This window comes from Carettochelys insculpta, chromosome 11 (genome assembly GCF_033958435.1).
Source record: "Carettochelys insculpta isolate YL-2023 chromosome 11, ASM3395843v1, whole genome shotgun sequence".
Lineage (NCBI taxonomy): Eukaryota > Metazoa > Chordata > Testudines > Carettochelyidae > Carettochelys > Carettochelys insculpta.
The window spans coordinates 31531711-31558622 of NC_134147.1; the positions used below are offsets into that span (position 1 = coordinate 31531711).

The 26912-nt window shown below is 40.3% G+C and overlaps 1 protein-coding gene across 2 annotated transcripts; it reads right to left on the minus strand.

Moving 5' to 3' along the window:
- On the minus strand, positions 1 to 26510 carry IRAK2 (interleukin 1 receptor associated kinase 2). 2 transcript variants are annotated; one of them, XM_075005348.1, is made up of 13 exons: positions 26259 to 26510; positions 23570 to 23749; positions 13123 to 13284; positions 12390 to 12496; positions 9091 to 9285; positions 8189 to 8253; positions 7545 to 7659; positions 6476 to 6585; positions 5015 to 5210; positions 3666 to 3728; positions 3005 to 3205; positions 2334 to 2844; positions 1 to 1917 (listed from the first exon to the last, which is right to left on the minus strand). In XM_075005348.1, the coding sequence occupies exons 1-13, from the start codon at positions 26386 to 26388 to the stop codon at positions 1793 to 1795; spliced, it is 2160 nt and encodes a 719-aa protein (XP_074861449.1). In that variant the 5' UTR covers positions 26389 to 26510; the 3' UTR covers positions 1 to 1792. The 2 variants fall into 2 exon arrangements, with proteins under 2 accessions (XP_074861449.1, XP_074861451.1); XM_075005350.1 differs by lacking the exon at positions 13123 to 13284.
- Positions 26511 to 26912: the final 402 nt, after the last annotated feature.

The window sequence follows — 26912 nt, forward strand, 5'->3', positions numbered from 1 at the left end:
CCACCACCCTGCAGCGCTAACCCACCCCAGGCTTATCCCCTTGCTTCCTCCCAGGGCTCCAATACATCCCCAAAAGACCTCCCTGACTTATGTGAAATGTAAGGTACGCGAGGGTTGTCTGGACTGCAACCCTCCCATATCTTGAGGGATTACTGTATCAGGCCCACAAAAAGCAGTTACCCACAGCAGCAACCTGAGCTATATTGTTCCCTAAGTCCTTTTTTTCTTTTATAAAATTTTATTTCCTTATGATGGAGTAGAGGATTCCGTTAGAAAATAAAGACGACACGATTCAGAACAGAACATATGTCCTTAGGAGGTTTCCTCCTGAAAATAAATAGGAGTAACATACATGCTTGCTATTATAATATTTCACGTTTTGGACTTCAAAGTGATCATGAACACTGAGCCTTCTGCACCTGTTAATCAAATGAGCAGGCACACTGAAACCAATTCACTAAGACAAGGCAAGTTATTAAGAGCTTCAGGACCCAGCCCTTTAACTAATTAATCTTCAGCTAATTGTTGTAATCAATGCCTCTGGCCCTTAACAAAATGAAACTCAAGCATCGCATGAAAAGTTAAATAAGTTTTAAAATTACAACATTGAATTGTATCAAAATTCAAAATACACATTAACAAAAGCTACAGTATGTAACAAGCAATCATATTACTAGTATGTAAACTAACATTATAAAATACTATATTCTCTCAAAACTACCTAGTGAGATGTTAACACTATTTGAGAGATGAGAAAATCAAGGCACAGAAATTAAGTGACTTTCTCAAGGTTACAAAGAGAGTCAGTGTACACTACCTCTTAGTGTAACTGTTTGATATTACACATTCATAATGTACAGTTCCAGAGTTTACAGTCAATGGGATCTAAAATTATCCAAACAGCTGTCTTCAGTGCAAATCAGCTGGAGATGGAATCATCTGGAATTCTGCAGAGAACTTACCATAAAAAACAAAAACCCACCACACCATCTAGGAATTGGGAGTGCAATTGAGAATGTGGGATAAGTACAGGTTTAGTTACTTTGTTTTAAAAAAAAAAATGAAAAGTAGCTCAAATTGGTCAGCCTATGTTAGATGCAATGGATATTACAGAGTACAGGTTGAACCTCTCTAATCCAGAACTCTCTTGTCTGGCAAACTCCATAATTTCAGTTGGCCAGATGACCACTTATTATGGGTGGGGCCAAGTTTCCCATTGTCCTATAAAACTTGTTTACAGCCACCAGTCCTGGCTCTCAGTGTTCTGTGCTGCTAACTGTAATTTAACTGTAATTTACCCCTAAATGTCTTCTAAGAGCCCAGTGAGCAGTGCAACTGTTGGTAATGTGCTAGAAAATATTAACCTCCTGTTGTCCAGCAATTCTCTTATCCAGACCAGTCAGGTCCTGAGGATGCCGGATGAGAGAGATTCAACCTGTATTGCCAACTAGTGTGTGAGAATACCTGCTGTGGAGTGTGCAGGACCCTAATTTTTCATGAAAGAAATATACTGTACATAAAAACTGTGTGAAGTGCAGTACAAACCAAAGCTTATCTTAAGTTAATTCAGTCAATTGTCTCAATCTGCCAAATATTTAAATTTTTTCAGCACACTAAGACAAGAAGAAACAGCACAATGCTAATTTTTCTCATAATAGAAGTTGCATTCAGCTTTAATCTGCACTGTAGCAGACACTCTCTTGGAATCACCTCAGATTTGATTTTTTTTTTCCTCCACAAAGAGGAAAGAGTCCCAGTTTCTTCTTCCAAGATACCATTGCTGATAATTCAGTCATATTTGTGATTCAAAGAGCTCAGAGCTGTTTAACTTTTCTTCTTCGTATAGTAAAATATTTTCCATAAGCTTCTTTTTTTTATCATTGATCTTTATTTCCCAAGAGGTTTCTTTGGCTGATCCTAGAGGGAGAAAAAGGCCCACACATTTAGCAAAAAACCACTTATAGCTAACACTAATATTACATATAAATTTGGGAAATGGGAAATAATTCTAGATCACTTAAATCTGACTTCTGAACAGGAAATTAAATTGAAATACTAGATAATTTTAACTGCCTCTCTAGAGTAACTGGTAGCTTAATAAACAAGGAGATAAAATATGCTGAAATGCATAAAAGGAAGATTTTCTGAAAGACTGAAGGAGTGGTCTGTCCATCTAGACATTTACCTTTTGCTTATCACTAGAGCAGCTGAGCACCTTTATGTAAATATTGTAGTCATGAAACAATTGGGGACATTGTTTTGTGATAATTTAAGGGTCACATACTGATTGGCCTTAAGTTGGACCCTCACTTCCAAATAATACCTATATTTACCTTGTGAAGCACATGAAGGATCAAGATTGGCATTGTTTGAAGAAACTATTCTTTTTGCAGCAGGTACCCTTTCCAAAGTCTCTTCATTTTCACTGGATGCCACATTTCTTTTCTGGAAGCCACCTGTACATATTTCATCATTTCTCCTTGAATGAGAGGATATGGCATCTGGATCAGTACAGCCATTCCTATGTGGGCTGTATGCAGAACTCTCCACAGGATCCCATACAAAGCTATTTGATTCATCCGATTCACAAGGGACCTGTGATATCTGCCCATTGTACATTTCAGGTGACATGACTCTTAGCAAAGGTGGGGATGAATTTACACACTTCAGGGACCTTGCTGTTGCACTGTGCTCACTACTATCACCTGAAGAACCATAATTGTGACTAGCAGTCTCATCGTCTGTTTCTTCTGGGGTGTTAATGGAGAATCCTGAAAAAGTGCTACCTTCAAGAATGCTGTGAGCTTTTATTTTATGTTCGGCCATTTCCATCATTTCACGAACCTATTCAGAACAACAACAACAACATCATGTGTTCAGCAGTTGATCAGCATTCACATCCTTTTCCTTGTTGGATATTCAAACAAACATACATATTTGTCAGCTAGGCTTAGACCTTGGACTCTAAGGACAGAGACCTAGTAGAGAATACAACAACACTTACCTCTGCTAGGTCAGGATTCTTTTTTCGCAGACAAATGCAGATGCCAGTGGCAAAGTGAACAGCAATGTCTGATGGCAAGTGTCCCACTTTCCTATCTAGATATTTACAGCATATTTCCTTGGCAGCAAGATTTTCAAAGGTTTTGTAGTTGGTGCACGGATGCTCTTTTGCTGTTCGAATTTCATCAGCAATTACATCTTTCTGTTCAAGAGGAAGAGATACACTGGTGAAGATGGAAATACTTTGTCAAAGAAAATTATTCATTCCTGTCCAACCCTGTAAGAACTAAAGACGCTGCCTGACTACTTGCTATACCAGTGGTGGGCAACCTGTGGCCCATCATAGTACTATGTTTGTGGCCCATGAGACATTTTGTTTACGGTTGCCCACATGCAGGGTTGCCAGCTTACACTGGTTTCTATCCATGTAGTTTAAGGGTTTTTTCCTACTGGTATTACTAAAGTGACCCACACGTAAAGCAAGGACACTTGATGGCGTGTGAAGCCCCAGTTTCACAGAAGAAACATAGGAGTGGTGCAGACACACCCAGGAGTATAGTAAGCAAAACCAAATACAGAATTTGTTGCCCTCATATTCATCTCATTACAGCAGCATTGTTTGCAAGCATTACACCAGGCTAGTGTCATTTATTTTGCCTTACCAGATAAATAGGGGTTCTTTCTTCATCCATTGCCTTAGTGCCCGTCAGAATCTCTGCTAAAACCTAGAATATATATTTTTTTTTGTAAGAGAATTCATTTAGATGACTTCTAAAACATGGGACTTTGTATAAAAAACAATAGTCATTTGAGCATTTTAAGCTATTTTTCCTACATTCTTAAACAAAATGGACACAAACTAACACTCCATATCCAAACAACCTTTGAGACAGCTTGGAACAAGGTACAGATTCAAATTTTGTTACTTGGGCCTATCTTCACATAATTACACTTTAGGGACAGTAGAAGGTCATTCTGTTCCAGAGGGTTCACTGAATAGATGAAAAGTTAAAGTGCAAATTGAATTATAAAAAATATACTATAGCCTGTCATTTATTATTTTTAGTGGCTTCTGTACCATGTTTGCTGAGTTTTCAAACCCAAAGATGATTTTTCCAAAGTCCAATACTGTATCTTGAACAAGGAAACAAATAATCAAGCTGTGGTCTTTCTGATTCTTCCACCATAACAGAAAAAGATTTTGCAGATATAATGTAGTGACAATTTTGCTGATGTTGCACAAAGTATAATTCAGATCACCCTAACTCATAATGTATTGGATTTGGAGGATGAACAGGATTAAAATAAGATGACTTGAATGCACAGACAAAGCTGTTATTTTTACTGAATAAGATGGTAATATGTTCTCACTTTTTTTTTTCTAAACTAGAAGCACTCTACCATATTATATAGTACTAGATTGGTCATAACCATACTTTTGAGATAATAGGCCATACTCTGACCTTGAATGTGTGTGTACAGCTCTCTAACAAGATATAAGGTATATCTAAACCTGTAGTCAGCATGGATATCTTCAACACAATTTCCTCCTCTCCTTTCACTTGTGTTGATATGAAGGAGTATCAGTTGATTGCTTGGGAGACAAAGTAGCAAGAACATCTTTGAGAAGATCAGGATCCAGACTCATGATCACAGGACTTGGGTATACCCCAAGCTGGCAAGTTTTTCTGATGATAACAACTTCCATTTGTTCCTAGTTATAAACACTATACTCTGCAGAAAGGATATTGCAGACTGCAACTGTATGTTTCCTAATAGCCATTCCATTGACTTATGTGATCCAAATTGGATTCATATGTATGCATTTCAGGGCAGAATCTGACTTCGTTGTATTATTATTGGTTATTATTGCACTGGTTATTTCATCATATTAAATGTCCTGTTGAACTGAGTATCTTATGTAAAAAAAAAAAAAAAAAAAAAAAATGCACAGAATATAACGAGATATCTGCAAACTATAATAGCAAAGTTAAAAAAAAATGCAACTTACTATTCCACAACCAAAGATGTCAATTTTTTGTGTTAGCTGTCCATGCCTGACAAAATCTTCTGGTATATAAGTGAGGGTAGCTTGTAAAACTTTGGTTTTCATCACAGCATAGTCTGATTTTTTTTCTACAGAATACAGTCGGAAACCTGAATGTCCAAGTTTTGGTGTGAAGTTTTCATCCAGCAAAACATTGGAGCTGCATAAAGTAAGGCAAAAACCAATCATCATCAATTCACTTACCCCAGAATGCAGAGTATTATGGTAATAAGTGGTTTTAGAAGGTACATTTAAGAGCCTTTTTATTCAAATTTTCTTTTAAATTCCTGTCCTGTATGTTGAAAGGTACAGTGAATTGAGACACAAATCAAGCTTCTGTAATATTACCATAGAATAGAATATTATTTGTTTTTAAAAAACAAACAAACAAACCAGACAATAGTAGTGCTTTCCTCCTGTCTAATGTAAATGTCTTGCACACATTTTATTCTTCGTTAACAAAATATATAGGGTCATATTAATTCCTGGTCGAAGGTCATCAAAAGACATGTGTCACCAGGAATTAATTTGGCCCATTTGATTTTGAGTTAGCCAGTTTGACGAACTATATGGACTTGAAAATTTGATTATTGGTCAGTCTCGGTTCCTTGGGAATACCAGATAATCATGCTTGTATTGGAGATAGTTGAGCAGAGTTAGGAGTTTATGCAAATCTGAGGAAAGACTGAATGTCCTTGAACTTGCATTCCTAAACTCTGATCAAAATTGGAAATGCAAAAGGTTAAAAAGAAGAACAGAATATTTATTTTAAGTGAAAGCTGTAAACACTGTTTTGTATGAGAATAAGGCTGGGTCTGTGCACAAAATTTCAGTATGTCAGATGAGGTGAGATTTTATTTTTAATAAAAATAGCCAAATCAGTATAAACCTTGTGTGGCTGCAGTTACAGCAGTAAAAAAAGAAGTGCCTTATATTGATACAGCCTATTCCACTTCCTATACAAGAACAGTTGTACCACTATAAGTACCTTTATAGTGATATGATTGCATACACAGCTAGAGGGGTGGACCATTGTACCACCTTTAACTTTATAGGGATAATTAAGATGGTACAACTTTCATGTACAGAACACCCCTAAGACTTTTTCAAGGAATACATTACTCTCCAATACTGGAATAGTAGGAGGAATGTTTCAAACGTTACATATAGGGGAAGTGGAAGAGGATGTGCCAGAAACAGTAATTTAAGAATATACTTTTGACATACTAAAAGAGAGGTGAACGAAATGTGGAAGGGAGACATCCAAAAGAGCAAGAGTTAACACGAAGCAGATGTGTATGGGAAATGATTCCAAGATCATATACAGACTGGAAGACTTTCAGCCTGTTACTGTTTTTTGAAATTCTGGAAGCAACAGTTGAATGACAAAGGATTGCAGATATGTTGACAGGCCAGCAACCCTACCTCTTGATATTCCCATGCAGAATCCCAAAATTATGGAGGTACTGAATGGCTTGGATAAGTCCTACAGAAATCATGATGCGTTTCTCCCATGTTAATAGCTTAGAATCAACCTGGAAGAAAAAGAGGAAGAGGGTTGATATGTTTCTCTTTATGGAAGGGAGCATAGAGCTGGTAGTTTTACAAGCAAGAGACCTTCTCCTTCTCTCATTGTAGGCACTGGCTCACTAGCCTAACTAGAAGCAAGATGGGATAAATAAATCTTATACATCAGGGCAGAAACTAATTATGCAGGGAGTCAGGAAGGAATCCTCCCACCCCCAACATACAATACTGCGTACCCAACCTGGTAAATTACATGGCAGAAGGGATGTGGGAAATATCATTTTGCACTGGAACACTGCTGGAGGCAGGACATTGATCTAATCTGGTTCATCAAATCCTATACTACTAGTGAAGAATTCACGTGTCCTTTCCATTGGTCTGCTGGTTCACCTGCAAAGCGCTCAAACAATCAGTCTGAGCATATCATAATGTTCCCTCTAAAGCAGCTGACTTCAGACTGTATTTCAACACAAGATTCTGATGCAACTGAACACTACAGTTGATTTCACAGCAACATATTGTCAAATCTAATGCATATAGTGCTGTATAGCTGCACATGTTACAGCTTCTTTTTTTTCCCTTAAAAGGAGGCAGGAGCTGCATGGCGCAAACTCTAAGTATGGGTGACCTGCCTTGTGTCAGAAAACAGATTCACTTATATGTAAAAAGTGAATTGCAGCCGTTCCAATACTTGAGATTGATGTATGTTTGTGCTCCTCTTCTTCTGCTACTAATGAGTTATGTGTTCAGAGAAGGAAAATAAAGGAGTCTCCTATCCTGCGGGAAAGGTAAAGAAGAGATGCTGCCTCCACTTGAGTACTGTTGATTTCTCCAAGAAAACAGGAATATATATTCATGCAATTTAGGCAAGATCTAAGTTAAACTCCAAAGAACACATGAAAATATTTCACAGAGATACAAATGCATTTCATACAGTCCTTTGATAGGTTCCAAATCTTCTGCTTACTTGAGACTGTAGTATGTTTTCAAGTGATCCATTATCCATGTAGGGATATATCAGACAGTGATATCCACTTTCTAGTGAGAAGCCCACTAGTTGTAGAATATTAATGTGACTACACCTGAAGCCAAATATCAACAAAATATTAGCAAGTGAACGAGAATAAACAATTTGAAATTCTAGTGCTGGATCAAACTGACAACATATACACTGGACTGTGTATTGACTCCTGGCCCAGGAGCATACCAGCACAGCAAAATTGCAATTGTTGCACATTTCTGAATCTGAGGAGTGCACAAAGCTATCACTGGAGCAAAGAAATGCTAGGGCTATAGCACTGTCCCCTTCCACACGAAGTAGAGGGAATACTTGTCTGCAAAAAGGAGCTGCCCTTGACATGCTTAAGGACTGGCACTGTGGCTCCACTCCCCGAGCAACTAGGTGATCTTTGGAGGCAAGGGATGTATGCTGTTTCCCAGAGCTCCTGCTGGCTCAGGACAGATCCACACTATCCTCAATACTGAGGGGTGACTACAGAACAAAATTTAAGTGCAAATAACATAGATCAGACTGTTTCTTGTTATTCTGCAAGAGGTCTGGTAATCCCCAGACAGACTGTTACCAGAACCAATTTCCAAACAGATACTTACCGAAAGCAAATCTGTACTTCCGTGTGGAAGAATCTTTTTGTTGAACTCTGGCTTGTACATTCCACCTGTGGACAACCCCAGAATACACACGAAAATCAACTGTCAGAAGCACTGACTTCATTTAAAGTAGAACCAGGACATATATTATATATAGAAAAGCCAATAAAAAATTAAAGGCTATATCTTGCCAACAAGTATTCATGGAGCTAGCTACTCACATTAGTAGTCCCACTGAAGATCAACGGGACTACTCATGGGTAAAAAGATACTACATTCATAAATAACGAAGTCTTGTGGCACCTTATAGACTAACAGATATTTTGGAGTATAAGCTTTCATGGGCAAAGACCGGCTTCATCAAATGCATGAGTGGGGGTGGGGGTTTCAGAGGAGTATTTAAAAATTGGGGTCCCAGTCAAAGGGAGGGCCACAGCGGACAAGGTCTATTCAGTCAGGGTGGAAATGGCCCATTATCAGTAGTGTTTTTTTTCCCTCCTCTCTTGATCTATACTACTGATAATGGGCCATTTCCACCCTGACTGAATAGACCTTGTCCGCTGTGGCCCTCCCTTTGACTGGGACCCCACTCTTTATATATGCCCCTGAACCGGCCCCTGACTCATGCATCTGATGAAGTGGGTCTTTGCCCACAAAAGCTTATGCTCCAAAATATATGTTAGTCTATAAGGTGCCACAGGACTTACTGTTGTTCTCAAGGATACAGACTAATGCGGCTACCTCTGTGATATACATTCATAGAAGTTTATGGGATTTTGCTTTACGGTAGACATTTCCGCCTCCTAAAAATACCTTAGTGTACCATCAATTTTTATTAAATGATAACTGTTAATGTTTAGGAGATATTAAATGAAGAAAAGGAGGAAGGGTACATAGATACTTGCCTCTTTGAGCCTTTTAATGATGTATACTGCATTGTGTCTCTGACCTTTGTAGACATCTGCAAAAATGCCTTCACTAACTCTGTTCTCCTCACTGAAGCCATTGGTTGCATTTATCACTTCCCCCTGGGTCCACAAAAGGCTCCCACTAGGGAGATCAGCAACTGTTTCCTGTTGAGGACTGGAAGAATCACAGGGCTAGAAATAATGAAGAAATTAGTTTATCTGCTTTGAACTATTAATTTCTCTCCCTGCTCAGGGCTTTAAGAGCCTTTTCAACATAACCAAGTCATAGAATTTTTTTTTTTTTAAATCTATTCACCACAGGATTGAACTCACAACCCCAGGTTTAGCAGGCTAATGCTCAAACCACTGAGCTATCCCTCCCTCCTAACACTGTACTTTGAAGTAAAGCTGCTGGGTAGACACTATTTTGGATTAAAGCCCCTGGAAGCTCTTCTAGGCTCTATTCTGTTGAGGTACATGGGCCACGTCTACACAACCCCAGAGCATAGTGTGGCTGCCAGCAGCGCTATGCTAATGAGGTTTCTAGAAACTACAAATGGTTTTGCATTTGCATACTCATACAGCTAATTAGCATAGCAAAATTCAGGGATAAGGGATTGGCAAGAGAAGGGGGTTTAGCTGGCAGAGGCACACAAAGCCTCTTTACTGCTGATAGCCCCTCTGCTGAGAGTGAAATCTTGTGAAGCTATGCAAATGAAGAACCATTTGCAATTTCTAGAAACTTAGTTAGCATAGTGCTGCTGGCAGCAGCACCATGGTCTGGGGCCGCATAAACATGGCCACTATTTTGGGATAAGATTTGCTTATTTTAGGGCTTTCCTGTAGTGTTAATCTATTATTCCGGAATATCTTATTTTGGAACGGCAACTCTGGAATAAGCTATTCCGGAATAACTAATGTAGACATACCCTTAGTGATTTTAAAAAGTATCACCAGCACTTAGACCATACACATAGGTCAAAAGGTCAAATTTGCCACTCTACCTCAAAAAAGTTGCACACCCCTGCTCTAACCTAATTACAATACAGTACCAAGGCCAACTAGCAGTGTGGATAGGCTTTGAGAAACCTGGGCCGTGTCTACACTTAGGAAAAACTTTGAAATGGCCATGCTAATGGCCAAATCAGAGAATACTAATGAGGCACTGAAATGAATAGTCAGAGACTCATTAGCATGCTGCTGGCCACAGCACTTCGAAAGTGCTGCATTTCGCTTGTGTGTGGCTCATCTACATGGGGGTCCTTGTCGAAAGGACCCTGCAAACATCAAAATCTCCTTATTCATATCAGTCCCCTTTCACTGAGAAATGTCCTATTTCCAAGTGAAAAATTCTTAAACATGTTGTGACTTTTTTTTTTTTGTGAAAGAGCAATTTAAAGCTTACAGAGAAATGTAAATAAGCTTGGCTGTGGAGTGCTTTCAGTTACATTGTTTATTTTAATAGCTGTGTGAAACTTCAGCATTTTAACCCTGTACTTTATCTTCTTAAGTAGCTTTGCAGCAGGGTCCCCTGTAAGTAGCATTTGGGTGGTAGCCCAGGATTCAGGTGCCGCCCAGCTGCTTAGAAGAGCACCCACAGATGGCAGTGTATAATTCTATTGGTGGTGCACATCCAGGCATGCATAGCAAGCTACATTTTTTTAAAAATGATCATATGTTTACTGAAGGAATTAATAGCATCAGGAGTGACACTGAAAGTTTATCTACATGGTGATAAAAAAAAATCTCTCATGGCCATGGCTGGCCTGGGTCAGCTGACTAGGGTTCAGGGCCTATCAAATTGCAGCATAGATATTGGGGATCAGGCTCAAACCTGGACTCTGGGACTCTTATGGCTCATGGAATCTCTGAGACTGAATGTTTACACTGCAGTTTTACAGCTTCACAGCTCAAGCCTGAGTCAACTGACTCCAGACAGCCAGAAGTCTTCTGTTACAGTATACACATAACCAAAACTACAATTAAAGAACCATCACTCTTCATCCTTCATGGCATAAATTGATCAAGAGCTGAATCAAGATGAAATAATCTCCATGTTACACTTTAAATATTCTATGTAGGTTTTCAATAGGAGCTTTACACCTTCTTCTCAAGCATTTGCCAGTGGCTGCAAAATAATTTGTTCTTCCAGTCCAATATTGCTTCCAGTTTGGCAAGTTCTGTATATGTCTTTTTTGAACGAACAGCTCCATTTGAAATAGATAATCATGCATACAAAGGGGCTACGGTTACACTGACATGAACTGTCTGCAGCAGTATGCAAAAGAAAGGTTTTGAAAATGAAACTAGATGCTCATTTGCATATTCACTCCCCAGCAGAGGCTGCTGCCAGCAGAAAAGCAGCAGCATAAATGTTTTGCCGGTGACACCCTACCTTTGTCGGTAGCCTCTTATGCTTGATTTTTGCCAGATGTAAGAGGCTGCCGACAAATGTGTGTGTGTGGGGGGGTTTGCCAGCATAATTACATTTACACCGCTTTTTTTTCTTCCAGCAGCAGCCTCTGCTGGAGAGTAAACATGTAAATAAGCATCCACTTGCATTTTCAAAAACCTCCTATTTGCATAATGCTGCAGGTCAGTGTAACAGCAGCCAGGAAGGAACAGTTTAAATATTAGTGTACAGCTCCCATACCTGGAATCTGATAAATTTGCTCAACATACAAAGATGCCCCAGTAGGGAGCTTTGGAACCATGACTTTTATTTGCAGCAGCCTCCTCTTCTGGCTGGCACTCTTGTATCATTTATACCAAACATTACTAGTATGGTTCAGAGGTTAAAACATAACCCATTTCAAAATGTTTAAATGCTAGTGAGAAATGTTGATTAAAGTCTAAATTCTCTTTTAGAGTCCACAAATCCACCACACTTAAGAACTTTTCTTAAACTTCTAAAAATAAATATCCCACTCTTATGTCCACGTCCAATGTGATCACATGTAAAAAGTACCCTGTACTGCTCTGCATCACTAACCGTATTGGGAATTCTCTCTAAATCAATTGCTATCCAGATTCGTTGCCCATACCTAGCTTTATAATGTGCAATGGAATTAACGAGGACTGTTTTTTCACAGAGGTGCAAATCAGATAAACCAGATGAAGTCAGCAGTCAAGTTGATGTAAAACGTGTGTAAGATCAGAATTAGGCATCATGTTTTCAACAGATAGTTTATGCAAGTAGAGGGATGCATACAATTTCCTATTAAAGGGATACAGAACTGCATGAAAGGCAATTTTAACTGTTATCAAAAAACTGGGTATTAAACTGTGGACTTTACCTTCACACTCGATGAAAGAGGAGGATTTGATTGTAGGGAATGCATAAGGTCCTCTGGGGGAGGCAGGGGGTAGGGAAGTGAGTATGAGATTCCTCCAGAAACTGGATCTGAAAATGACATCAACAGTGATGAGGAAATGCATTATTTTTGTGCTACTACAAATGTAACTAATTCAGTTTCTGTGATTGTCTTCTCAAGTCCCCTAAACCAGTTCACAACTCCTCAGTTTAGGCACATTGTGTAATGGTGCAGATCTGTTCTTCTGACTCACCCTAGTGGGAAAAACAGTCAGGCATTTTTTAACTCCAGCTCAGGGATATAAATGTTCAGTTTCTTGAAGATAGAGGAAGAAACAAGAGGGGTAGCTGTGTAAGTCTGTATCTGCAAAAACAATGAGAAGTCCCGTGGCACCTTATAGACTTACATGCATCTGACAAAGTGGGTCTTTGCACATGAAAGCTCCAAAAAATCTGTTAGTCTATAAGGTGCTACAGGACTTACTGTTTTTAGAGGGAGAAACAGGAGATCTTGCCAGGAAAACAGACAACTCAGGAGGAAGCTCAGGGGTTTGTTAGAAAGCAGGAATAAAGCCGGGGGAGGGAAAAAAAGAAGTCACAGGAAAGGGTGAGTTTTGGGCTTAATAAAGTGTGTCCATGCTGTGTTGGGAGTGTGAATTGTCCCTATCTATACATTCATTCCAACAGTAAAATATGTATCATGTTATTTTACTTACTAGATGCTACTGACACACACAAGTGTGGTAAGGCTGGTGATGGTCCAATCTCATTTTCTTTGGCTTTATTCTCATTTTCTGTGGGATACCATGGTATGCTTTCCTGTTTAGGTGGCTCTAATGGCACTTGCATAGGATTAATAATATTAGAGAGTGATACCCCTGCAAACAAACAACAAAACACCTGTGTAGCCACACCAAGAAAAAAAGCTCTCAATCTGAAACAAAATGTCCTAAAATTATTTAGCGCACACTCATAAAAATGTTTAGTCAGAGTATGAACATATTACAATACACTAACTAAATAAAAACATAAGAACACCTATAGTGGGTCATGCCAATGGTCCACTAGCCCAGAATCCTGTCTTCTTACATTTGCCAATCCTAGGTACTTTGGAGGGAATCAGCAAAGCAGGCAACTAAATGATCCATGCCCTTTCGGCCACTCACATGTTCTGGCAATCAGATGCTACAGACACCCAGCCCATAGGGTTGCATCTCTGATCATCTTGGCTAATGTGTACTGATAAACCTATTCTTCATTAATCTAATTCTTTTTTGAACCTTGTTGTAGTTTGGACTTCACAACATCCCCTGGCAATGGGTTCCACAGGTTGACCATACATTGTGTGAAGAAGTATTTCCTTTTGTCCATTTTAAACCTGTTGCCTATTATGTTCACTGAGTGACTTCTGGTTTTGTGTTATGTGGAGTAAATAAAACTATTATTAATTTTCTCCACAGCATTCACTATTTTATAAGCCTGTCATATCCCCCCCTTAGCAATTCCTTTCCAAATTGAAAGGTTCAGTTGTATTTACTCTGTCTACAGAAGCAGTTCCCCACTTTTAATAATTTTTGTTGCCCTTCTCTGTATATTTTCCATTTCTAAAATATCTTTTTTTGTTAGATGTGAGAAGCAGAACTGTATACAGCATTAAAGGTGTGGACAGGCCATGGATTTATGCAACGGTATATGACATTTATTGTCTTACCATCTCTCTTTGTAATGGTTCTTAACATTGAGTTAGCTTTTTATTCCACAGCCGCTGCACATTAAGCAGATGTTTTCAGAGAACTACTGTATTCACAATGACTTCAAAGTCTCTTTCTTGTATGGTTGCAACTAATTTAGATCCCATCATTTTGTATGTATAGTTAGGATATGTTTTTCAAAACGCATTACTTTTCCTTTAGCCACATGATTTACACTTCTGAGGACTAATAAAAAGGGACTATTTGAAAAAAATGTATTTCATAGTCATCACCATACACAACTTGGTACTTAAAAAGATCAGTTGAGAATATATATCAGAAGAGAATATATATTTCTCTTATATGGGTAGGGCCCTACCAGTTCCACAGCCATGAAAAAATGTTATGGATCATGTAATAAGCCCATCTCCATGAAATCTGATGTCTCATTGTTCCTAGAAGCACTTCCGACCTTTGACTGGGCAGGGGAAGGACAAGACCTGCCCCTCCCCTGAAAACTGATCTGATGATGGAAGGGGGTAATCAGACCAGATTCATCTCTGCATGCCTCCCTCTGCTGCAGGATGCTGTCTGGAATTAGGCAGCAGCTTTAGGAGAGTTGTGGAGTTGGACCGTATCTTCCTCATGCATCTGGGATCTTCCTAGCTCCAGCTGGCCATAGAAAGGACATGAACAAGAAGTGACTGTGGGGCGGGGGTGCAGAGCTTTCTGCAGCTGTGTAGAGACACAACAAGTAATTGTCCCTCCCAAGTAGGCCAGGAGTAGCAGCTAGCAACCCTAGCTGCAGTGCTTGCAGGAGCACAGGGGAGATCAGACCTACCTCTACCTCTTGGAACCTCCTGCAACTTCATAAAGCTCTGTAGTTGCTGCCTTCATAGCTCTGAAAGCAGCACAGAAGTAAGGATGGCACTCCCATCATCTCCTACAACAGGTTGATGACCCCTTATGCATCGCCTTTCGGATTAGAAACCCATGGTTACATCATGAAATTTCATGTTTAAACAGTGGAAAATGTGAAATTTACCAATTTTCAAAACCTATGGCCCTGAAATTGACCATAATGGACCTTGAATTTGTTAGGGTCCTACATATGGGACACTGCGCTTTTCATCCAAGGATCTCAAAACACTTTTGGCACATTAGTTAAACCTCTCAGCCCATCTGTGGGGTAGTAGTGTATTGCTATAATCACTTTATGCATGGGCAAATTGAGAGACAGAATTTCAGTGACATGGCCAAGATCACACACCCAATCAGTAGCAACGGTAATAACAAAAATCAAGGAATCCAGGCAGTAACTTTTGCACCTCTTAATATGCCCCTTGTGGAATTAGTTCTATAGAACATAATAGAAAATAATAACTTTGTTATAATCTTTTTGGATCATTGAATAGGTTGAACCTCTCTAGTCTGGCACCCTCGGGATCTGCTGAACCAGAGAATTTGCCCAACCACAGGAGGTCAGTATTATCTTGCAACCCTGTATGTGGGCAACAGTAAACAAAGTGGGCCACACACATCATACCATGATGGGCCACAGGTTGCCCACCACTGGTATAGTAAGTAGTCAGGCAGAGTCTTTAGTTTTTACAGGGTTAAACAGGAATGAATAATTTTCTTTGACAATTATTTCTATCTTCACCAATGCATCTCTTCCTCTTGAACAGAAATATGTAATTGCTGATGAAATTTGAATGGCAAAAGAACATTCAAGCTGCAAGCACAAATCCTTTCAACATCTTGCTGACAAGGAAATATGCTGTAAATATCTAGCCAGAAAAGTTGGACACATACCATCAGAATTTGCTGTTCACTTTGGAAAGACTCCCATTGATTTCAGTGAGTTTTGGATCAATCTAAATCATTTTGAAAATAAGACTTAGGATGTGTCTACACTAGGACCCAACTTCAAAGTGAGGTGCTACTTTGAATTAGCCAGCAGAGTCTACACGTTTTCCCTTACTTCCAAGTTAACTTTGAAGTAATGGAGCCCAACTTCAAAGTCCTTACTCCATTCCCAGGAATGGAGTAGTGCCCTACTTCAAAGCGTAACTTTGAAGGAAGGTGTGTATAGACTCTCAGCTTCTAAGTTGTACTTTGAAGTAAGCAACTTTGAAGTTATTTTTGTAGTGTAGATACAGCCTTAGTCTCTTAGGTCATTTACGGGCTCTTGAACATTACCTGTGAGGGTCAAATTCTGTTCTTACACTGTGAGAATTGGCTCTAAATTTCAAGAGCTGCTAATATCCTGCTCTCATTAAAGTCACCAGTTTTTGGTGAAAGCAGGAACAGGCCACAACTCATTAGTCCCAATTATTTCACTTTGTCAGGTGAAATGCACCACATAGGCCATGTCTACACTAGCCAAAAACTTCAAAATGGCCATGCAAATGGCCATTTCGAAGTTTACTAATGAAGTGCAGAAATACATATTCAGTGCCTCATTAGCATGCGGGTGGCCGCGGCACTTCAAAATTGACACGGCTCGTCCAGACAGGGCTCCTTTTTGAAAGGCCCCCAGTTACTTCGAAGTCCCCTTATTCCTATGAGCAGATGGGTAGTTTTTGATACACTAGTTTTTGGCTAGTGTAGACATAGCCAGAGTGAAGTGTAGGTTTAAGGGACAGTGTCTCAGCAGTTCCCAAACTTGACTGTTGCGAGTGATTGCCTGGAACATCAAGCTCACATACCACATCCTGGTATAATCTATCCAACTTGCCCTGAAAGGGCGTTATGTGCTAGGTTATTCCCAGTACAGGTCACACTTTTTGTTTTGTTTTTTTTAAATCTAGACCAAGGTGTTAACTGTAGGTATTTTCCATCTCATTTCATTTCCAAAACACACACTTCAGCAGGTAAAACAGGAAATCATGGCTGACTAACACATAGCAGAAGCTGGTCAACAAGAAAAAATCCCCGAAACAACTAAAACATTTGTGGTCTCAAAGAGCAGCATGAATGTAAAGGATGACCTAATTTACTGCAGAATTAAGGCAACAAAGGATTTTATACATGTGTGGTTTGTAGCTGGCCTGTTGATCTTGTGGCATAATTCTCACTGGCTACAACTACACTACAGGGTTTTGTTAACAAAATTGGTGCTTTGTTGACAAAAATCTGTAGCACAACCATATTAAAAATGCGTTCTGTTGATGTACTGTTGATGGAACTCAGCACTTTTGCTTCTTCCCCCATGAGGCAGAATGCCTTTTTCAACAGAATCTGTCAACAAAAAAGCCATGTGGACACTTGGGGGTGGGGGGGACGTGGGGGCCCTCTGTCAACAGATAGGGCTACTGGGTCGCCAGGCAGTCCTGTCTGCTGCATTTCCGATTGGCCATTCTGTCGAGAGTGCGTCCAGACAGTCTGGCTGCTGTGTGTCGACAGAGTGGATTGACACTGCTTTTGTGTGTGTTTTTTTTTTGTTTGTTTTTTTTATAAAAATATAAAAAATATTTTCTGACAGTAAGTTCTGTCAACAGACTGCTGTGGTGTATACATAACCACTGTGTGTGCAAGAAAGCTAAAGAAATATATACACTGTCCTGAAGCTTGTAGTACAGGGTTGTGAATAGTAGCATGCACCCATGTCCTGTACAATAACTCTCCGACGTGGATCCTATGAGTGTGAACACAAAGGTCCCAAGTATTCATAGTGCAATGCAGCCATTCCTTAAGATGTAAGTCCCATATTAGACATCCACAAAAACTTACTTCTTTTACCTTTACTTTTCTAGGAAGAGGTTAGGGTGGGCGCATTGCCCTCATGTGATACGAAGAGGGTTGTGGGATTATACCTACAAGACATTGTTTGCAATCCTATATGGATGCAGCCTGACTAGAAAATTATATTGCACGCTACTAGAAAGCGACATAAGTTGGAGGCCATTCAAAAACCAACAAGAGCCAGAATTGATTTACAAATAAAAAGTAAGGACCAATGTGTTAATCCATTACAGCCCATTTGTGCTGTTCTACCTATGTAGAGGCACTAGAAATTCAGCAGAGTTTGCCACCTGGGAATTTCAGTATCCCAGGAACAATCCACATACGATGAAGAGCAAGTGCAGCAGCTCTTTGACATCCCTCTCACTGCCTCCAATATAGAGGCCATATCAGGGCCCCTCTCCTCTCCACCTATTGCTGTCTGTGGAACATACGTTAGAGCAGGCCTGAGGCTCTCCTTATTTAAAAATGTAAATTGGGAAACAACTTTCCTTCCTGCACCAACAGATCCTTCACCAAGAACATGATGGATCAAATGGGAAGTTAGGCCTGAAAGAGCAAAACATGGAGTCCTGCTATGAGAACTTTAGATATGGACAAATTATTGGTGTACAGAAATTTGAAGGATAAAAACATCTTCAAGGGAAGTAAGACATTACTATATAAAATTAAATAATAGTATACATAAGGGTAATGGGATGAAATTAAGGTAAGAAAAGAAGGGGAAAATTTATGCTAACAGAAAAATTTTTCTAGTGGTCGGATGCATTAGGACAGATTTAGTTTAAATGCACATTTTTGGATGTAATCTGCCTGGGTTTTGCTCCCATCTCCCTGAGTTTTGCTTTGCTTTCAGATTTGATTAAAACCAAGCACTCTGTCAGAAATTCAGACAAACACATTACATTTCCTCTGGTGCTTTGGCAGAATCATGTTAACCACAAGTTCTATGAGGTTTCAATGTGAAACCAGGAAGTAGGCATTCAGTTATTCTCTATTTAAAATTGACAGTCCCTGCTCACCAACAGACCTTGGTCTAATAAAAGATATTACCTCATTTTATCTGTAATATCCTGGAACTGACTCAGCTACAACACTGCATAATTCCTGCATCACTAATTTAGGGGGTTTTGTTGTTGGAAAAACTCTAAAATTAGAGCTGCTTTCATCACAAACACTGATTTTTTGAGGGCCTTTTTTGAATGCTGTAATTTCCTGCATACTCAGCAAACAGGCTACCACTGAAACTACAGAAATGATGTAACAATGTGTGTCCAGACATTCCTGGACAATTTGGAAATGGCATTTGAGCAGAGTGGAAGAGAGACCTGTCAGACTTCCGATTCTTTTGGTAACAATCTGCCAGTAACTTCTGACATCAGTTTTTTGGGGTCTGATTCTGATCTTACCAAGGTAAAGAAACGAGTAACTGGTTTTACAGTGGTGTTAGTTGGAGTTTTAAAAACTGTTCACTCGTTTTGTCATGTCTGTCTAAGGAGCGTCTGCTAGATAAAGTACTTAGGCATAAAACATCGGTATTGAGGGCAAGGATTTCAAAAGTTTTCTTTTCTTTGACAAGCAGTGGGAAAGCAAGCCATTCATGTTTCTGCTCAGAGTTCAACACATTTTGGAAATCTCATAAGGTAATAACATGAAACATTCTGACTACTGATGCTGGGGGAAAAAAGCAATAGGAAGTTTTGCCATTAACTGCAATGTAGGACTAGGCAATAAGATATTCAAATGAAATTAATTGTATGACCAATTGGACACCATAATGTAGTTCTGTAACTCTGCACATCTGAATTATAAAGGACATCAGGCAAAACTTTAATATTGATTAAGCCACAATCACAAAAATTAACCATCAATAGAATATTAACAGTCACAGATTAGCCTGGGGATCTGTCTTTTTCACTCCTCTTCTTGAATATTCTCTTTCCTGTCATTTGTCAGCATTAATCCCCTTCTTCTCTCAGCTCCCATATCTCCCTCTCCCTCCCACATCATCCTGTAAGATTCTAAATCAGACTCCATTCCAAGGACTTCAATTCTACTCCTTCATTGATTAAAGCAGCGATATTCTGAGGCTTTTAAGAGACACAAGTGGCTCTTCCATGTCTCATCTCTCCTTTGCAGCACATATTAAAACACTGATTTACTTATTAACTGGTCTAAGTTCATAAAAGTATCTTGATTGATTAATGTGATTAACCAAGTGCACTTGATAAAATAATAAGTCTGTGAGGCTTATTTAAATGAGAGAGTAAACAAAACAATGAATTCAGACTACTGTAGCTCTTTTGGGTAATGTTGGTCACTGATTTGGCTCCTGAGCCACTGATGTCTGAATATAACTGGCTTAAAGTCTTGCTCCTAGCAGAAACCCCAGCAGCAGAGCAACTGCTTTTACACCATTCTTAACATCTGCTGGTCCTGGTACGAAATAAGAAACTGCAGCTGGAAATGGAACCTGCGTCACTTCAAAAATGTTATCCCTAATTAATAACTAAAATAAGATTCTATCATTGTATATGAGAGAATCTCACACAGAAGGAAAACTGGCAAGATGGTCAAGTGGCTAGGGCACAAACCTAAGCTCTGGCAATGCTGCGTTCAGTTTTCTCCATGGCCCCAGACTTACTGTGTTACTTTAGGCAAATATATCCACAAAGAATGTCTCAGAGCCTGGTTCTACAGACTGGGGTTTGAGCTGCAGTGCTAAAAATAGCTGTTTAGGCTGAACCTTTGCTTTCCTCTAAGGCCTGATAGACTCCCTTGAAACTCATTGGAAGCCAACAGGAGTCTTTGCAGGAGAGCGGTTGCCTTGTACAAATTTATTCTAACACAAGGTTTACAGACACATTTTACTCCCTCTGACATGGGGAAGCTGTTAAGATTCTATTTCTAAAAACAGAAAACCCCTGGAATTTGTGGTGTTTGTTAAGTACAGAACAGTTCTCTTTACCCCAAAGTCTTTCAATAAGCTCAAAAACTTTCATATAGATAGGGAGTCACAAAAGCAGGGTGTGATGAGGAAAGCAACTCAAATTAGAAGAGACTGATGTCAGAGAGGAAGGAGCTGTCCCTAATCAGGGAGATGGGTGCTTGGAATCCTGCTGCATGTAACAGAAGGTTCTGTAACATGCTTACCTACAAGAACAACAGTCATTATCCAGAAAGAATGTGGTATGTGTCACTATGTAGGTGAGATGATTATGTTTTCTGTGTACAACACCTTTAAGCTTACAGGAGGCTGTTGCTTCTGGAGACAGCTGCCAAATGGAGGTCTGTTTCACTGCTACCTTATACCTTGTGTAGTCAAAGATACGAATTTTACTTGGTTCTTGCAAAGCTTTCATTGGAAGTTTTTCCAGAGTAAGAACTGAGTAAAAACAGAATCCCTTTCCATTTTAAATACTAGAGCAGATTTAACTAACAAGAGGAGTCTACCATGCAGCATCTGGGTTTGCTGTATAGCTGCTCTGAAGATTTCTGTAGCTGAGTTTCAGTCTTTGACCTTTATAGTCTGCAAACTACAGTGGAATAAGACGAAAAAAAAGTGTTCCCCTTGTGCTAACTGAATAGGAGCCACACTGAAGTCATCTCAGCTGTCAATCACCATGCCTTGATTTGATGAAGTCTTTGCTGGAGGTGCCTAGAAATCTCTTCCTGAGGACACAAGTGATATCATTATGTTGTGTTATGATACTCAAGTCCCTTTCTTTAAAATACTTGAATGCAACTTTTGAAAACCCAGTAAAGACTAAACTCCCCTGAAACAAAAAAAAAAAAGACATCAGTCCTAGCTGAATATCAGACTATCTGGAAAAGATAAAAATCCGGTTAAAAAGTTCTGTTCCTTGTATGTAATTAAAGAAAGCACAGAGTGATTTTTGTGTTCAGTTCCAAACTTCTGCCTCCAAAGGAATGAATGCAGCCAATCTGCTCTCTGAAATCATTACAGCATGGTACACGTAGTGAGATTTCTTGGAAATGTCAGCAATGCCCTGAATGGAACAAGCACAAAATGAAGCTGGATCTAAGATTCCCTTTTGGGGATGGAAGGGAAAGAGGACAGCGTTATAATGGATGCTTCTAATTAGAGTTTCAAATGCATCTGTGTGAAAAGAGACTTTGAAAACACTGTTGTAGGATTCACCATTTATTGTCTCAGTGACTTCCAAATCAAATTTGCATAATTTATAAATAAATAAGATTTTTTTCTAACAGCTAGTCCTGCAAATTTAGGCTGTGTCTACACTAAACCACTGCAGCTGTGCTACTGTAAGGTCTCCCATGTAGCCATTGTAGCCTATGAAAGAGCCCACTGATATCATAATTACACCATCTCCAATGAACAGTGGTAGCTGTGTTAATGGCAGAGTGTCTCTTGCCAATGCAATTCTGTATGTTCCAGTGCTTTTGTTGGTGAAATATATGCCAGTCAGGGCATACTGTTTTCCAACTCCTGGCCAACAAATGGTTTGCTGAAAAAAGCACCAGCGTTGCCAAGATTTTAGTTTAGAATCTGAGAGTCTTACACATCACCAAAGTTAACAACAGTGATACCAATGTGCAAATCAGAACAGATACCAGCTCATTTTCCCATAGCTCTGCTTGTTCTACAGGGCAGACATGAAAATGGTTTCTTTCTCCATAGGATCCTGAATTCAAACAAGGGATATCTCTGTTAAATAAGAAGGTGCCATTTTTGCATTGGAACAAACATGTAAACTGAGCAAAACACCCTCTCAAACCACTAGTAATTTTGCTTGATTAAGGAAGGTGAGATTTTTGGCACTTGGTCACTTTTAAAAATAAAAGTACATTTTCCAGGACAACAAAACAGGATGTTTCTGGGCTGTTTAAACGTGTGTTTCAGTCTCCTCAAGATGAGTTCATGAAGTGAGTTTTACCCACGAAGGCACTGACTAAACTGCAGGCTTCTATCCACAAAACTTCTTTCAAAAGAAGTTATTTCAACAAAGTGCACGCCCAGACTGCCAGCTGGGAGCATTCTGTGGATATTCCTGTACGCCTTGTTTCACAAGGAATGTCTTGACATGAGGTTTTCTTCCTACATTTAGCCCCAGGTGGATGGGTCAAATGTCAAAAAAGCCTCTCCCGACAGAACCGTCGACAAAAGATACACAAATGCACTGTGCAATTTGCGTATCTTTTGCTGACAATTCTTGGCAATCTAGACATAAACAAAATCTCATGAGCTAATACATTTGTTAGTCTCTAAGGTGCTACAGGACTGCTTGTTTGCTTTTGAAGTTACAGACTAACACAGCTGCCTTGTGGAGACTTACTTGAAGTAGAACAGACACCATAACATTTTTGTTTTGCTTTTTTTAAAATTTTCTCTGATGAGTTAGAGACAAATTCTCGTGCTTCAGAGCATAAGCCAACCTCTCTCAGCAGATCATTTGGGACATTTCCACACTGATGTTCTTGCATCTTCCTCTGAGTCATCTCATGCCTATCACCGTCAGACACAGGATATTGAAACAGAGGAACCAATGATCTTCTTTTGTCTGACACTTCCTATGTTATTGCTTAACATTTGTGAGGGTGGAAGATCAATGAAGTTGGAATATTAGAATGAGGTTTCCAGTGAGAGGTTTTCTTAACTAAAAAGGTTAATTTTTCCCAGGGCTTATGTTGCTTAATATACAATACAGCAAGTTCCTCTCAGGGAAAAAGATCATCTACTCACAGTCCAGAATTACTTGTGCTGCTCGATAGAGCTGCAGTCCCTGGAGAAGTTTCAGTAGCTGTTGAACTGTTGCTAGCCTCACTCCCCACCACCACATAAGTTCTCTCGTTATGCTGATTCCTGTCTTCTCCATGCACTTGATTTTGCGCAGCTCTGTCTGATCGGTTATCACATGGGAGGCTAAACATAAAAAAGGGATAGTTCTCTTATAAGAAGCAAAAGAAACAAACATAAGCAGAGGAAGCCCAATTCTATTGCATATGATCATTTAGTTTACATTTGCACAACAATCACAAAAACAGATGCACAATAAATTAGGAAAAAGGAGATCACAATGTGAGCATCAAGAAAAATCATTTCTGGGAGCAAGAGGGGCTCTCAATATTTTGTAAAAATAAAAATATTTACTTGAATTTTGAGAGAATCATAAGAACAAATTGGTCAAATTCCTCATAGTTGTCTCCACATTTTCCATGCAACTTCCAGGGCCCCTGATATTTTGTATCAAAGTGAGACCAAATTAGTTGTCTGGCATGAGGTCACTGAAATTAATGGGTTAAATTCAGCAGGGAGGCTGTGGCCTTACCTATACTAGGTTTAGTATTCTGTTTTATTGAACCAAAGCTGTATTATAGGTTAGTGGCAAGTGCAAACAAAGAGAAACCACAGTTAGCGAAGGGTCAGCTAAACCTATGGGGGAAAAAATGGTGCTGTTTTCTAGTGTACACAGGAGGCTAAAAGGAATTTATGTTCCTGTCTACACTACAGCTGGTACAACCACAGAGCTGCAGCTATGTCACTGCAGCATCATAGTGGACACTTCGTACATTGAATGGAAGGGATTTTCTGTTGACGTAGTTAATCATCATCTCTGAGATGCAATACAGATTAACAGAAGATTTTTCCCAGTTGGAGTAAAGTAACTACGTTGCTGAAGTTTTGACCATGCCCACATTTACCGTAATTTAGATCTTGTCTATACCCTGAACTACAATTAATATTTGGATCAACCTAATCATCTCTCTCAGGGACATGAAAAATTCACATTCCTGAGGATCATAGTTAAGCCAATTTACCCCTGAGGTAGAGGCTGCTAGCATAATGCTCTCCACTGCAATGCCTTGCTGATAAAACTATAATGGCAGAGCCCCTGAGAGCAAACATCTTATGTCAACAGAAGGCTTTTATTTTGTGGGGTCAGCATAATAACACTGCCTCCCCAAGCGACATTAGCTATGTCCACAGAAGCATCTTTCTGTTAATGTAGTTGCATCTGCACTGAGAGTTTGCTGGCATAGTTATGGGTGTATGTACACTTCAGAATTATGGTGACCTAAATTACATTGGTATACCCTTCACGGTAATTAAATCACTTTTGCATGTCTATACTTTGATCTTTATGTCAGCTGTGTGCATCCTCACTAGCTGCCAGTACTCCCTATAAAGTGAGTGTTAGGGCAACCACCCAGGATAAAATGGTGCCCAGATGATTACCAGAGCACCCACAGTCTGCAGCAAATGTTTCTGTTTGGGGTGCACATTCACACATGCTGTGGTGCATGTAAGGAAACTTATTTTGCACATGAATGGAAAAGAATTAGAGGGAACACTGCAGGCGTGTTTGCGCCAATTCTAGTGTCAGTATGGGACACTGTGGGACATCTTCTGAAAACCAGTAACAATCAATGTAAGCAACACAGTGCCTACAGTGACTCTGCACTCACCTAACCACATTTACAGACACTACATCTCTTCTGGAGATGGAATTGTTAAGTTAGCATAGCAGGGCATTAACATTAATGGGAATGAAATTTTAGTATAAAAAGTGACATAGGTATATGTAAGTTGTCTTGCATTAACCTAAGACTGTGGTGTAGACCAGGCCTATACTGGCTGAAGTGTGTGTTTTTTTCACACCCTGAATAACATAGGTATGCTGACAAAATTCTGTAGTGTAAACTTGGCCTTGCACCTCCCTTTAGCTTACTCAATAGGAATGTGCACCAATTATACCCCCTGAAACAATTATGAACTCATCCACTTACCAATACTGTATGTAATTCACATCCCTTTCCCTATCACCTCTGAATTTGACCAACTAAACCTGCCTGAGAGTCTGCATTTGTGTAACTAAATGCTAAGGGGCCAGAAGAGGGGAGGGCAGGAAGAAAAATAAAAACAGAAAGGCACAAGCAGGTGCAAACTGAAATTGCTCTAGTGGACTTCTGACTTAGATTTACAGCTTGATCCTATTCATGGACCCATGTGGGTGAACCCAAAGCCCTCACTCATCCGCCTACAGCAGTGGTTCTCCAGCCTTTGTACTAGTGCGCTCTTTCCCCCGCAGCACGCCCAGGAGCGAGTGCCACCCCTTTGTAAATTCAAACCCGTTTATAAGGGCTGTTGGTGCCGAGGGACTTGGGGCGGAGGCTGACAGCTCACAAGTCCCCCATGTCATCCCCGGGCGGCCCCAGTTTGACATTTACCGGCTCCGGTGTGGGCAGCGCCCCAAAGAGTGACTCTGTCCGATCTCGCCGTGGGACAGGAGCCTGCTGAGGCCGTGACCCAGCGTCCAACGCCCACCTGCCCGCGCCCCGGCCTTCCTACCAGCCCGGCTGGACCGCCGGTGACTCCCTGCCAGCACACCCGCGTCCTCCCCGCCCAGCTCCCGAGCGGGGCCCCGGCTCACCGAAGCGCATCCAGTCCGAGTCGCCCAGGCAGTCCATCTTCTGGCAGAAATCCTCCAGGACGCAGGCGGGCAGGCTGTGAAGGTACGTAGCCTGCGGGGCGCCGCCCGGGGCGGGATGGAAATGGGCCATTCCTGCGGCAGATGTCGCTGCCTCCCGTGGGGTTCCGCAGCCCGAAGCGCGTACGGTGAAACCCTCCCAACCGTCTGCCTCCGCACGTCAGTGCCAGCTCGCATCCTACCCCGGACTCCTCCCCTCGCGGCGCCAATCAGCAGCGACCTCAGGGCCCGCTCGGACCTCCGCCAGCCTCGCTCACAGACGTTCTCTGCGCGGCGACGTCAGGCCGCGGCTGCTGAAGCGGCGTGAGGCGCCCTTGAGTAGGGGAAGTGAGGGCTGCTCCTGCGAGGCTCTTGTGTATGGTTTGTGTGTAACCTGCCTTTTGTGTTGTTCTAATGAATTAAGTTTTTAAATATTTTTATTTTTGAGATGTTATTTGTCACATTATTAAACAATTTCATGTTTTAAAATACTTTTTCATGGAAAGCTTTGCCTTATTCCAATTGTTTAAAAAGATCCCCAGCCCTTGAGTTTTTTGTACTGTTACCTTCATTTTAACCCTTGCATTTGTGTATTAAGCTTGTACCCATCCTGCAAGA

Bases quoted from the DNA above. Each gene is read 5' to 3' on its own strand.
- IRAK2 (XM_075005348.1), bottom strand. From the start codon at position 26,388: ATGGCCCATTTCCATCCCGCCCCGGGCGGCGCCCCGCAGGCTACGTAC. The intron at 12,497-13,122 runs GTAAGTAAAATA...TGTCATTTTCAG, and splicing joins GTGTGTGTCAGTAGCATCTA to ATCCAGTTTCTGGAGGAATC. The intron at 1,918-2,333 runs GTAAATATAGGT...TTCTCCCTCTAG, and splicing joins TCCTTCATGTGCTTCACAAG to GATCAGCCAAAGAAACCTCT.